Genomic DNA, 13,097 nt, shown 5'->3' with positions numbered 1-13,097 from the left:
TTCCAAAGCACTTGGGGAGGACATTCACAGATAACACAAGACAAAGTGACTCATATGAGTAGGCCCTGTTAATTTAGTGTGTTCTTTCCCTTAATGGCTAAATACCCAAAACTCTGCCAAGGCATTGATTTCCCTTGACAATAAAAAACCATGTTCCTCAGGCTGCAGTATGTATTGGTAAAGGTAGTGAAGGTATACTTTTGGTTTAGGGATTTTATAAAGGGATATGTTTTTGTGCTGCTAAGCTTCTGGGTTTGTAGACTTGGAAATTCTGAGTCAAGCAGTCAGAAGTGTCTGTGCCTGCTGGAGGTGATTTTGGGTCACTTTTTAGGGAGAGAGAGGGAGAGTATGGGTTTGGATTTTTTGTGGCCTGCTTCTGATGGCAGTGGGAATGATGGGCTACATGGAGACTATAGATAGAATACTGAGTATCAACAGCAAAAATGTAAACAAAGAAAAGTGTAGCATCCCCTTTCCATTTATTGAGCTGCAATTCCAAATCTATTGTGCTCCCTGTTTCTCTTTTTATTTGAAATGTGTTTTGAAGTTTGTGTGAGGCACATAGTAAACTAATCTGTGATCTGGTAAGATCACAGGAGTTGTATTCAAGCTTGTAGAACACTGTCTGTTCAGAACTTGGCTTTTGACAATGCCTCTCACTAAAGCTATTTTTATTTTTGACTGTCACTTTCTCCTGTTTCGATGCTCTGCTTTTTTGTAATGATCACTGGGGCACAGGTTCACATGCAGAAGTCAATAGTTTGAGTTTGCTCATTCATTTCAAGCTGAAAATTTTATAATGAGAGATTAATAAGACTTTGCAAACCCTGTCGGCTGGGGCACTGAATAATTTGCCACTTCTGCCTTAGAGGGTTCATGCTGTTAGTTTTATCCTTAATAGTTGCTGAAGATCAGGCATATGGGGGTTTGGGTGATTTTGGTTTTTTGTTTGGGTGGGTTTTTTCTCCAAATCACAGTTCTTGAGTCATTTTTCATCAGTATTACAAAAACATTTATCTATGTTATGAGATTAGGACTGAAACTACATATGAAGGAGTCGGATGACTCCCCTGGAGTGGTATGAACCTATCAAGCAACATTGTCTGGTTGTAAGTAAGCTCTGTGCTGTGTTCTGCAAGTTTTACAGGATACATAAGTGTGTTATCTCTGTCTTTTTATGTTTCTGAATGAACAGCTGAGTACTAATGAAAGTGACAAGGTGGAAGGATTTAAAACAAATACCTTTAATAAGGTTGAAAGTAGTAATGTCCTGAATATTTGTAGTAACACAGTAGCTATCTTTGAAGATAGCAGCAGTCTGGCTTACTAGCTTGATTGTGCTTCCCTAATGAAAAAAAATTCACTAATGCTGTACATGGTATTGCAAACCATGGTTGAGAAACTCCTTTCTGCTCAATGGATTAGCTTGGCATTTGTATTGTTGTGTATTGGTTGAGGAAAATTGCTTCTTGCATTTTATTTATGCAGACCTGAAAGTCTGCTCTGTCACTCAGCCCTGCAGTTAAGCACATCTTTAGGTGCTGATGAATTTATTGCACTCAGCTCTTCAGGACTCTCGCTGACTAAAAGCATATTGATGAAGACCTTGGCTTAGCAATATGCTTGAATATGTGATTAACTTTAAGCTTATTAGTGGAATTCAGCTCCAGATTAAGACATCTAAATTTAGGTTTCAGCTGAGGAGCTAGGTGTTGAAGCTTGCACTGAAGTCAGAAGGTATCTAGGCGATGTAGCCTAGAAAAAGATTCAGTTCACCTGCCATGGGGTATCCCTCTCAAGGTGGGCTGAATCCATCTAGGCTTACTGAATGTCCTGTCTGTATCTCCTTTTACTGTGGAAGAGGAGTCTGGATAGTTCACACATCTGCAGATAGGTGTTAATAAGGTGATTTAATCTGTAATTGATTTCTTTGCCAGTAATCTCGTTGGCTCAGTGGAACTATTTACATGGCCAAAACTTGTGCTTTGAGGCATGACTGATTTTTTTTTTTTTTTTCCTCTACTGTGAGAAAAAGCATTAGAAGCTGTTGGGAGGCATTGTGCTGTAGGGTATCAGCTTTTCAGTTCAGGACTGATTTGGTCATGTGAACTGCTTCATCTTAGCAAATCAAATTAAATTAGGCTTGCATAAGCTACCTCAATTCGTAGCCTTGAGCCCAGTGGTGATGAATTGTGAAGTGCTCTCTTGTCCTCTCAAGTGATCATGTCAATCACTTGAAACGTATTCTTATTTCTTTGACCAGTGCCAGGAAAGCAAACTGATTATATCATATTCCATTTTAATGGGTTTAATTTATCTAGCTGAAGGGACCTTTCTTGCTTTCTGTATGTTTATCAGCTTCAGTGTTAACGTATTATATAGTCAGGCTGTAAGAACAAATACTGTGTAACAACTGAAATATCTCATTTAAAAATGAAAAAGACTGATGCTAGCTTTGTCAGCAGAGATCTGTTCTAAGGACTTCAGAAGTGAGAGAATGGTTATAGGGAGAAATGTCTTTTAAAAACTATCGTACTTCTGAAGATACCTGGAATTCACTGGTTACTAGGCACTTAATAATTTCTGCCTCTCTTTTGCTCGGCATTTCTTTCCTGCTAGTAAAGTCCTACAAAAGTTAACCCTGTTAGTGGAGTCAGAGGACTTAAACCCCACATTATTATATCATCCTAAAGGCTCCCCTTCTGAACACGTGTGGCCTACAAAAAAGGACTGGCTTTATCACAAGTCTAGAAATCTGTCAGAAACAGAATTGTTAGTGCAGATGAAAAGTGAGTTCCACAATAAGGAAGATCTCAGGAAAGTGTCTATCTGCAGCTTCTTTTATCAGTAGCAAGTGTTCTCATACAGACCCCAGTAGTTACCTTGACAGTTTGATAAAGGAGATCTGATTCCTTCAGTATCAATTTTTCAGCAATGTCAGATCTTTCTAAGCAGACAAAAAAAAAAAATCCGTCTCTTGCTGAATGTGAACTGCTTTAGTAAGGATATCTTTATATCTAGAAAGAATTTTCTACATAGACACTGCCCAGAATGTCTTCTTTCAAAAACCTATCAGGCTGCATTTAGAAGCATTTGATAGTTTGTGCTGCTGTGTCACACTTGGCTCAACATGAGCCCTCTGTGTTTTAAGTCACTTGGGCTTTTCTGTGCTCTCTCTGCACTCTGTATAGCATACACTCAGTAATCACATTTCTGATGTCAGAGGAATGTGTAGTAGTTGTAAAAGTGCCAAAATGGAAATTTTGCTGTAGGTTGCTCAAGATCTGGGAAAAAAGAAAAAGCCTTCTTAATTTCCTCTTCCAGAAACAGCATCACATCAGTTTAGTTTCCAGTTCAGTTATTAGCATCAGCTACTCTGAGTGCACATTTATTTTGCAGATAAACTCTGTCACACAAGTCCTTGGCCAGCTCTTCCTTGTCAACTCATACTTAACTCATGATTATTTTATGTTTTTTTGTACCGAATTTGACTGAAGCACAGCTATGCCTCATTGTTAAACTAAACGTATCTCATCCATATTTCCATATTAATACCAAAGGCAATCAATCTATTTCATGGATGGGATGACAAAAATGATTGCTAAATCGTTTCAGTGTGGCATTGTTTGGGATCAAAGACCAGTTGCCTAAACCTCAGCTCTGCGAAATCAAGCAGCTTTAATGACCCATCTAACATTGAGAAATACAAAAAGGGTTGCAGAAAATGGTTAAGAAGTTGGTACTGGAAGGCACTAGTTTCATAAGCAGAGCTCTGCAGTAGCAAAAGGGCTCCTAAGACTCTGCTTTGCATGTGGTTACTTAGACTAATCGTCAGCAATAGCTTTCATTTGTAATAAATATCCTTTAGGTATGTAGGGGTTTTTTTTTCTGGTTTTAATCTGAGCAAGAGTGCAGAAAACTGCAAAAAGCCCCAACACATGGCTTAGCATTCTCAGTAAGCTTCAGCCACATCTAGCCTGGGGCCTTGGATGTTCTCACTTTTCTTTATTTGCGTTGCTCATCAGAACTCCTCTGTAAATCACTTCAAGTCTGTCTGAAAGTCAGTGCATCGACAGTGAAAAACAGTCTATGTGCATTCTTTTTCAGCCTTCATTAGTAACTCTCCCTCATAGCCATCTTCTGTTTCAAATGTGATGGGTCTTTGGGTGGGTGACTGCCAGTGCTTGTTCTTTGCCTCTGGGGGAGGGGCATGTCTGGGCACCAAATTGCAAGGTGGACATGTAGAAAGTGAAAATAATGTGTCTTACTGTATCTTCTGTCCACTTCCATCTGCTGTCCCTCTACTGTGCAGCTAGCCATATGAGACAGATTCTAGTATGAGCTGCTCTGTGCTTATTGAGGTCCTCAGCAATCCTCATGCAGCAGACTTGACAGCAATGAATCATCCCCAAGATGAGTTAGTTGTCTTTGCCTGATGTTTCATACCTTACACCAGCAGAAGTGCTTATCAGCCTGGTTTTGCATTTAATATGCAAACTGGTTTAAGAGTTTTAATTGGGGGGTGATTATTTATGTCTCTACATTGAGGTTTGCTAATAGAACTTGTAAGAAAGGCATTGAGTAGTAATATTTCTGTGAAGGTTTTCAAAGGATTAACCAGGACTAGTATAGGCTGTGTTAAGGAGCACTTCCAACGGCAATGTAGTTTCTTCAGCAGCAATGCTAATGATAAAGAGTCCTTTTCTCTTATACTTGCTTGTTCTGCTCCCTGTTATGCCATGTATTTATAAGGCAGCACTGTTGGATCAAAGAGGGGAAGGGGAGCCAGACTTTCTTCTCTTGAGACATCTAACAAAAATAAGTCCTCATTAACAGCCCCTTCATCATCTTAACATTGCTGCTAATATTACTGAAGTTGCTGAAGAGTCTAGGAATTCGCCATCTCGATGGTGTAAGAGATCCTAGGTCCTTAGGTCCACTGCTGTGTTGTCCCCACATATAGTCAGCACATTGTTTGGGCAGAGGTGCACTGCTGAAAAACTTGCCACTATTTTTGGTTTGCTAAGATATGTTTTGCCCAGATTGTGTTTGACTGCATAGGCAGATGTGGCAGCATGGAGTGGCACAGCACAGTGATAAAGGGAGGACAGGAAATTTTTCTGTAGCAATGCTGGCTCAGAGTAATTACCATCCTTTCAGGCTATGGATTTACAATTCGCAGTAAGAAGAGAAGAAATCAGAAAATTACTGTTTTGTGGAGGTCAAATCCAACCCAAGTAGAGGGAAAGGAAGTATAAAACAGATGTCAAGTGAACGGCATGTCATGGTAGTATTAGGTGAATTCTGGGGCGTTTAGTGTGTAATAGAAGTTTATTTCATGCATTTCTTCCAAGTGTGTGCAGATTGCATATTAAAATATCATTTTTCTCATGCTGTGGTGGCTGTTTGAGCTTTTTGTTGTGCATTCAGACCTATTGAAGTATGTCACTAGCTTTCTCTATGCCTTTAGTTCTAAAGTGCTTCACTTAGAACAGGATTGGCCTTGAGTTTTACAGTTTAGCCTTACAGACCTTACCAGTACTAGAGATGAATCAGCATAAAGGCAATCTTTTCACAGTTTTAGGGGAGTTTTTAAGTGCCTAATTGTCTGATAATTTTAAAATGTTCTTTCATATTGCTTTCCTAGTACTGAAGTACTTTGCTGAAAGAATGCTTCAGTTTAAATACTGTCAGCATCTGATGACTTGGAAACAGACATGTATAAATACATTGCTCAGCTCCAAGGTCTTTGCGGATTTGCATCAGTTAGCAAAATTGCTGAGGTCCTGTATAGTTGCAAAAGGGAAAGCTAATTTTTTCTTTATCGTTGCAGTCAGATGTTCTCTACTGCAATCAAGTGTTTTCCGGAAAACAGATTTATGGTGGCTGAAGGGTGTTTAAACCAGGGCAGTTTATAAAAAAACCTTGAAATTCAAAATTCTTGTTTTTAACATATACCAACAAGTTCCATAAAAAATTACTTTAATGTATTCGTTGGAACAACTGGCTGAGGATTTGAGAAGATGAAAGTGATTCATGTTTAGGGTTTTTTTACTATACTTACGAGGCTTGAGTTGTTAACTTAAATCCAAGTACTTTATTTATTACAAGTAAGCAAACAAAAACCCTCACTCACTTGGCTCACATGCAAATGACCTGCAGCACTTTCTGATTTAACACTCATCTTCTGTTTACAGAATTCACAGACAAGTTATTATTTTGGGTTTGCTTCTAAAACTGTTATTAAAGTACAACAGTAACATCTTTTTCCATCTGAGTTCAACTTTCATTATGTGCTTTCAATATTAAGAAGGGATTAATTCTTAATATCGAGTGAGCAGTGCCAGGAGCAGACTTAACTGAAACTGCTGGTTTTGAGTGATGCAAGTAATAATCACGTGCAGTGATGATACATGAGCCTGTGCTTCTGCAGAGAGGGTGCCTGTGTCTTGGCCAATTCTGTTTCCATTGCAAATTGGTTTTTTAGATGGTTGGATTTAGTTTCTTTGTTGTTGTTGTTGTTTGTAGGTGGGTTTTTTCATTTGTTTGGGTTTTTGTCAAGTGCACATTGCTCTGTCTTGATCATCCAACAACACTCAGCTCATCTTCACTTACATGTAAAATGATTTGCTGGGATTTGGTTTTTGGTGTCTTACTCCAAGTGCTTCAAGTGATGTTTTTTAAGTAGCACTTAACAGTGTTTCTGTGGTTGTACCTACTTCGGGTGATGAAACACAGCACCATAGTGTGCAGACAGTTTAGGTCAGGAACTTGATTAATTAATTGCCTGTTATTTTCAGGGAACTTAGCTCTCCTAAGCTATTTAAATTCAATACAAAATGTTCCACTTCAGTCACTTTTTTGAACCTTCAGTAAAACAGTGTTTTTGCAGGACATTAATGATGCTTTGTAATGCAAACAGCCATCGTGACAAGCTAAGCTATTCATTCTCATTGCTTGTATTATTTCCTGGTATCATTTTACAGCTTTGTTAAACTGTCCTTTCATTCCCACAGGGGAGATGATTTGCTTCAGAATATTTGGCTGTTAAAGAAAATCATGCTAACTTTATTCCTTATAACACTTCTGAGAAGTTAAACCACACTGCCTCTGTCTCTTCACAGAGAATGGACCTTGGAGAATGCCTGAAGGTGCATGACCTGGCGTTAAGGGCAGACTATGAAATAGCATCCAAAGATCAAGATTTCTTCTTTGAGCTTGATGTATGTATTTTGTCTTCGTGGTGTAGAGAATGCATACTTTGTGTGCCGTATCCATGTTCTCGACAGCACTGATCCCTCTTCTTATTGATGTTTCAGGCAATGGACCACCTGCAGTCATTTATTGCAGACTGTGACAGGCGAACAGAAGTGGCTAAGAAAAGACTAGCAGAAACCCAAGAAGAGATCAGTGCTGAAGTTGCAGCTAAAGTAAGCATGTAAAACTAGTCACTGGAGTCTCTTTGAAGGTCACTTTTACTCAGGAGCCAACTTCAAGGTTTGGCAAGTGATCAAATCTGAGAATTCACACTGAGGAGGGAGGAAAAGTAACACATTTTCTCTGTCCTTCCTAAAACTGCCTTTTAGGCACAGAAAGGAGAACACAGGGAAGAGACCTTTCTTGATATTTTCAACCTCAGGAAACTTGACTGTCTGTGATTCCATGCCGTACAGATGTTAGTAATTCTGACACTTTGTGATCAAAACTTCATCCATAAAGTAAACAAAAATTGATGTTCTTTTCATGAAAAAAATGTTACGATTTTTCTTCACATCTATGCACATGCTAGGAGGAATAGTTATGCAAATATTAATTTTGCTAAATGGTGTGGTATACACAACAGTGCAAATTACTGAAGTTTTTGAGCAGTCCTCTGAAGCTGTAGATAGATTTGGTAACTCAGTCGTTCTTCATGTGTTTTTCAGTGAAGTGTCTTCTGTTTCGCTTTTACCTGGAGAAGTTAGTTATCTCTGCATGTTTCTTTTCATGCTGTCCTGCCAGTTTTGCATATAACAACTCAGTAGTAGTTCAGATTGTTTCCCATAATTAAAAACATTTCCTTTGTTAAGACTTTCCTTGTCTTTCAAGGCTGAAAGAGTTCATGAGTTGAATGAAGAAATCGGGAAACTGCTGGCCAAAGTAGAACAGCTTGGGGCTGATGGGAATGTGGAAGAATCTCAAAAAGTGATGGATGAAGTGGAGAAGGCTCGGGTAAAGAAGAGAGAAGCAGAAGTAAGTTGATTGTGTAAGGCTTGGGGGATGGAGAGGGCAGGGTGAACACTAAATTGGTTGACCTCAGTGTAACACAGGCGATGTCTCATCTGCTGTCACTTCCTTAGCTATTTGCTTCATATAGAACTAAAGAAATTGCTTTGCAGCATCTTGTGCAGTAAAGTCCAGGATACACTGCTATACTATTAAAATGATATTCCCTTCCACAAACGATGCATTTATTATAGTTTTATTGTATCAGATAACTTATTTAATTATTGTCTGAAGTTCAGATAGATTTCTTAGGAAACTAATATTGCTTTAAATTGGGTTCAGAATTACAGAACAGGTGTAGTATTGTCATTCTATGTTAACATAGTAATTGTAGTGTTTGTGTGGATTCATTGTTGCATAGGAAGAAGTTGTTCATCCTTCTATGTAATATAATTGTAAGTAAAGGTAATAATTGTCCCACTTTCTTTAATTTGCAAAACCAGTTGCTGATATTCTGCTCTTAAGTATGTTCAGTTTTCAAAATAAGGAAACTTACCTTGTATCTTAATGAGATTAATGAGTTGACTTATGAATAGCGTGAATTAACTAGAGGCTGTGCTGGAGTATATTGAATTAGATTATCAATTTATAGTATACCTTTGGTAAAGTGTTATCCCTGTATTATATGCACTGAGCAGTAACAGTTAGGAAATTGTTGTTTTTTTCTAGGAAGTATACAGGAATTCCATGCCTGCCTCCAGCTTTCAGCAGCAGAAGCTACGGGTCTGTGAAGTGTGCTCAGCTTATCTTGGTCTTCATGACAATGACCGACGACTTGCTGATCACTTTGGAGGGAAACTGCACTTAGGATTTATTGAAATAAGAGAGAAGCTTGAGGAACTCAGGGTAAATCATTCTTCTGGTTTTTTTGTGTGTAGTATGACTTAACTGTTTGCCAGGCAGCCCTAATGGAATATTTATTTCTGGGCATGTGAATTTTTTTTCACATCACTCTAGAATTTGGAATTTCATTAGCCTGAAAAAAACCACTAAACGTTCTAATTTAGCATCAATTACCTGGATAGTTTACTGAGATGACCTCTTTTGCACTGAATATGTGTTAAAACACTGAATGTGTAGAATAATGTACCTTGGGAACATTCTGTGTGAATTCTACTTGTGAAATGGAGAACTGTATTTTAAGCAAATGACAGTGATGTTGAAACATATTTAACAGTCATAGGAGATAGCCAAATGAACTTGGCTTTTAGCCAGTTAATTGACTAAAAGTAATAATGACACACTTGAAAATACAAGAGCATGTAATAAGGAGGATGATAACACTTGGAAAAGTTCTCCAAAAAATGTACAGAAATGCTTGGAGCTCAAAGAGCCTGCTGGATGTTTACTGAGATAAGGAGGTAATTTTGATGAAGTTTTCTTTTTTCCAAGTAATTTTTGAAGGCTTTTAAGCTTAACTTAAAATAGATGAAATAAACACATTCCAACAACTCAAGGTTGTAGCTATTCCAAGTGGGAATACAAACTGATGTATATCTTGAAGTCAGGTTAGCAATTAAAATAAGTGCTATGGGGAGGTTGCATGTTCTCTGTAGCTTGAAGATTGGAAATTCAGTTGGAATATTATCCTGAACAATGCTATCTTGACCAGAAATCATGTGCTGGAAGAAAAACTTACTGGAATTATTTTCTGGACTTCCAGTATGCAAGAGGATGGATTTGGACACTGATGCTGTTGATCACCTTAATATATAGATTGTGGAGTTCACAGCTCAATTAAGCATTTAACTGTAGAAATGACTGAAGGCAATAGCTACATGAGTTGAAGCCCTAAAAGCAGAAAATGCTGCTACAGGGTTTGAGTAAATTGACTTGGTTTATGTTTCATAATATTCCAGCTGTCTTGCATGGATACTGTGACTTTCTCTTTGGAGAACCCAACTCTTTCCATTGACTGCATTGGCAATTTAGGCTCCTAAATATTGCTGGTGTAACTTAAATGCCTAGAATAGATCATGTGTGCTTCCTCTCATCCCTCCATGAAATTATACAAAGAGCCACTCGAACAAGAAACCTTGCTTGTAGTTAAATTACAGATGTGGGACAAGGAAGTATAGATATAATTTGACATAAAGGGTTGAACTAACTGATTGTTTACACCATTTGGAAAAAAAATGCATGGATAACTATTTCACATTCCCAAAGCATCAATAAAGTAATCTTTTGAAGTGCTTTGCTAACAAAAAAAGAAAATAATAACTATCCCCTCCTTCCTCAGAGCTCTCCTCAGAGATCTAATCAAGATGCTGCTGGGGCAATTCCACCTCTCAGAAGAAGGTCTTTACAAAGAGTTGAATTTCTTGCATCATGTCCAGAAGGTGGCAAGACTTGGGTTTGGCCAGATCTCCAGTTGTGAGTTCCACATCTGAGGGCCCTCTACTGAGCGTGCCTTGTCCCCAGTAGTAGTGAGTTCACCCTGGGGGCTGTCAGCTGAAACATCTACTCTAAGGAAATGTCTCATGGTCACAGTACTGAAACAAGTAGCCTCAAAACTTAGCTGTCGGCCCAACCAAGTCCTTTAAGAAACAGTTAACGCTTCCAGTTCTGATTCCTTTCTACCTCTCCCCAGTGGCCAAAATATGATTGGATTGGCATGGAAAGTCTTACATTAAAGTCATGACTTGCTGCTCTGAATTCCCTTTTATTAAAAACTTCGTATTTAACACTGCATATTTCAGGTCTTCGTGTAACACCCATCTATTTGCTGCAGCTCTTCTGCAATAACTTCTGTTCTTGAGGAAAAAACCCCACCAAAATATGTATATGTGTATATATATGTCCTGAGGAAGAGAGAGGGAATAATATACACAAGGGAAAGGAAATATACCTGAGGGAAAGAACTGTATGTTAATGGTCTAGATTATTTTTATAGGACCCTCATCTGAGAAATTTTGAAATGTAACTTAATGAATATATTCCTTTGCTTTTAGAGGATTGTGGCTGATAAACAGGAGAAACGAAATCAGGAACGATATATGTCCTGAGGAAGAGAGAGGGAATAATATACACAAGGGAAAGGAAATATACCTGAGGGAAAGAACTGTATGTTAATGGTCTAGATTATTTTTATAGGACCCTCATCTGAGAAATTTTGAAATGTAACTTAATGAATATATTCCTTTGCTTTTAGAGGATTGTGGCTGATAAACAGGAGAAACGAAATCAGGAACGTCTGAAACGTGGCGAGGGAATTTTTTTGAGAAACTAAGGAGGTGGGGATCTCTTTTAATTGCATGTACATAATGACTTATATAAGTTTAATGAGAAAACTGTGTTGTAGTTCACACATTTCTAAATCTGTAGAATTACAATAGTTGGCACTCCTTGGAAACCTACAAGAATGGAGACGGAATATCATGTCTAACTTGGCAAACTTGGAATTGTTTTCAGTGAAAGCCTTTCTAAAAACTATTGATAGCAGTGCCTCTACATATTTGAACAAATGGCCTTTAAATGAGATGATTTTCAGGTGTGTACCTTGTTCTGAGACCTGACAGGTGTGAGTGTACACACAAGGGAGTTTCTAGCATCTCTTAGGTATTTTCATGGTAGGTGTTAGACATTTTACCTATTGAAAGTAGTTGAATGTATGAGTAAGGGAAGTAATTCCCTGTTCTTCTGTGAAATAGTAAACTTCTGAAGTCTGTAGCAGTCTGATAATACTTGCCTGTCAGGTAATAAGGGAATACTGACTTGAACTGTAAGCTTTTTCTGTGCGAGGGATGGGAGTTGAAAAGCAGATCAGATATTCTTTTGGGTTTCTAGTATGGTAGTCTCAAAAATAAATAAAAAACCCAAAAGAAAAAACACAAGACAGGGATGTGTTTTCTGGTAAATGTGTTCCAAAGGTGTCGACATCAAATAAAAGGCCATTGAATAATTGCTAGTGAAACAAAAAATGCAGTAGCAGATCAACCGGTCTGGCTTGTTACTACTAAATTGTACTTTATTTGATAATAAGACTCTAAGAAAAATCCCTGTTTTCTATTTGTTTCAGGTCCAGATCCCACAGCAAGCATGCCAAAAGGTACATAAATGAGCAGACAAGGAACAGCAGTGGTGAACCCAACCTCTCACGTGCTGAAATGTTATAAGTTTGTGTAGCACTATTAGTTCAAGGTGTCCATCTTTAGAAACAAAGTTTTCTTTTCCACAGTCACCTCTCTGTGTGTTTATACAGCATTTATCACCATGCTACTGAATTCATACATATGTGTCTGTTTTGTGGCTACTGCAATGCAACTTTTTGTCCCATATAACACCTGGACAAAGATATTTGCTTTTTCTATACAAAAGCTTATGGTTAATACCTTTTGGTGAAAGCTCTTGTTTTTAAAATCCTAAGCACCAAATTAACTCTCAAGAGATCACCCATCAATAGTATGAGTGTTCTTCCAAACCTTCAGAGTTGAAGGTGACCAGTGAGGTGTGATTGCCAAGTGATTAAAATGAAAGAAAGAAAGAAAATACTGAATTTTTATGGTGCGTAGAACCTTCTAGACTAGTTTTGTTGTAGCAGTGGGGAATGATAGAGTCCTATTTTTTCAGAACATCACAGTACAGGGGCTCTGACAGATGAGCCCTGTCACTGCATCTCAAAGTTCTACAACTTCGCCTGATAAAGACATGAGTTTAAATTGAAAAACTAATTTTTTCCCACCTTTTTAAAGGCTTTCAGAAGTCTGAACTGGCTGTGCTGCAGCCATACATATAGTCAAGAATTAACTATAAAATTGTCTGCATTAGTCACGTAGGAGTTCGTAGCCTTTCTAATGTTGGTTTCCCCTCACTGTTTGCCTATGACCAGACAG

The 13,097-nt window shown here is 38.1% G+C and overlaps 1 protein-coding gene across 1 annotated transcript in view; it reads left to right on the top strand.

Moving 5' to 3' along the window:
• Positions 1-13,097, top strand: part of LOC103811895 (putative RNA-binding protein Luc7-like 2) — a 24,998-nt gene that overhangs the window by 4,457 nt on the left and 7,444 nt on the right. Inside the window, 7 exon segments of the mRNA XM_009084893.1 lie at positions 7,125-7,223; positions 7,320-7,430; positions 8,089-8,232; positions 8,935-9,111; positions 11,417-11,471; positions 11,474-11,498; positions 12,284-12,313. Coding sequence (XP_009083141.1) covers positions 7,128-7,223; positions 7,320-7,430; positions 8,089-8,232; positions 8,935-9,111; positions 11,417-11,471; positions 11,474-11,498; positions 12,284-12,313 — 638 coding nt within the window. The 5' untranslated portion in view covers positions 7,125-7,127.

Source organism: Acanthisitta chloris, unplaced genomic scaffold, assembly GCF_000695815.1.
Source record: "Acanthisitta chloris isolate BGI_N310 unplaced genomic scaffold, ASM69581v1 scaffold17811, whole genome shotgun sequence".
NCBI classification, from domain to species: domain Eukaryota; kingdom Metazoa; phylum Chordata; class Aves; order Passeriformes; family Acanthisittidae; genus Acanthisitta; species Acanthisitta chloris.
The sequence above is the reverse complement of the archived record's forward strand: the minus strand, read 5'-3'. Positions and strand labels throughout refer to the sequence as shown.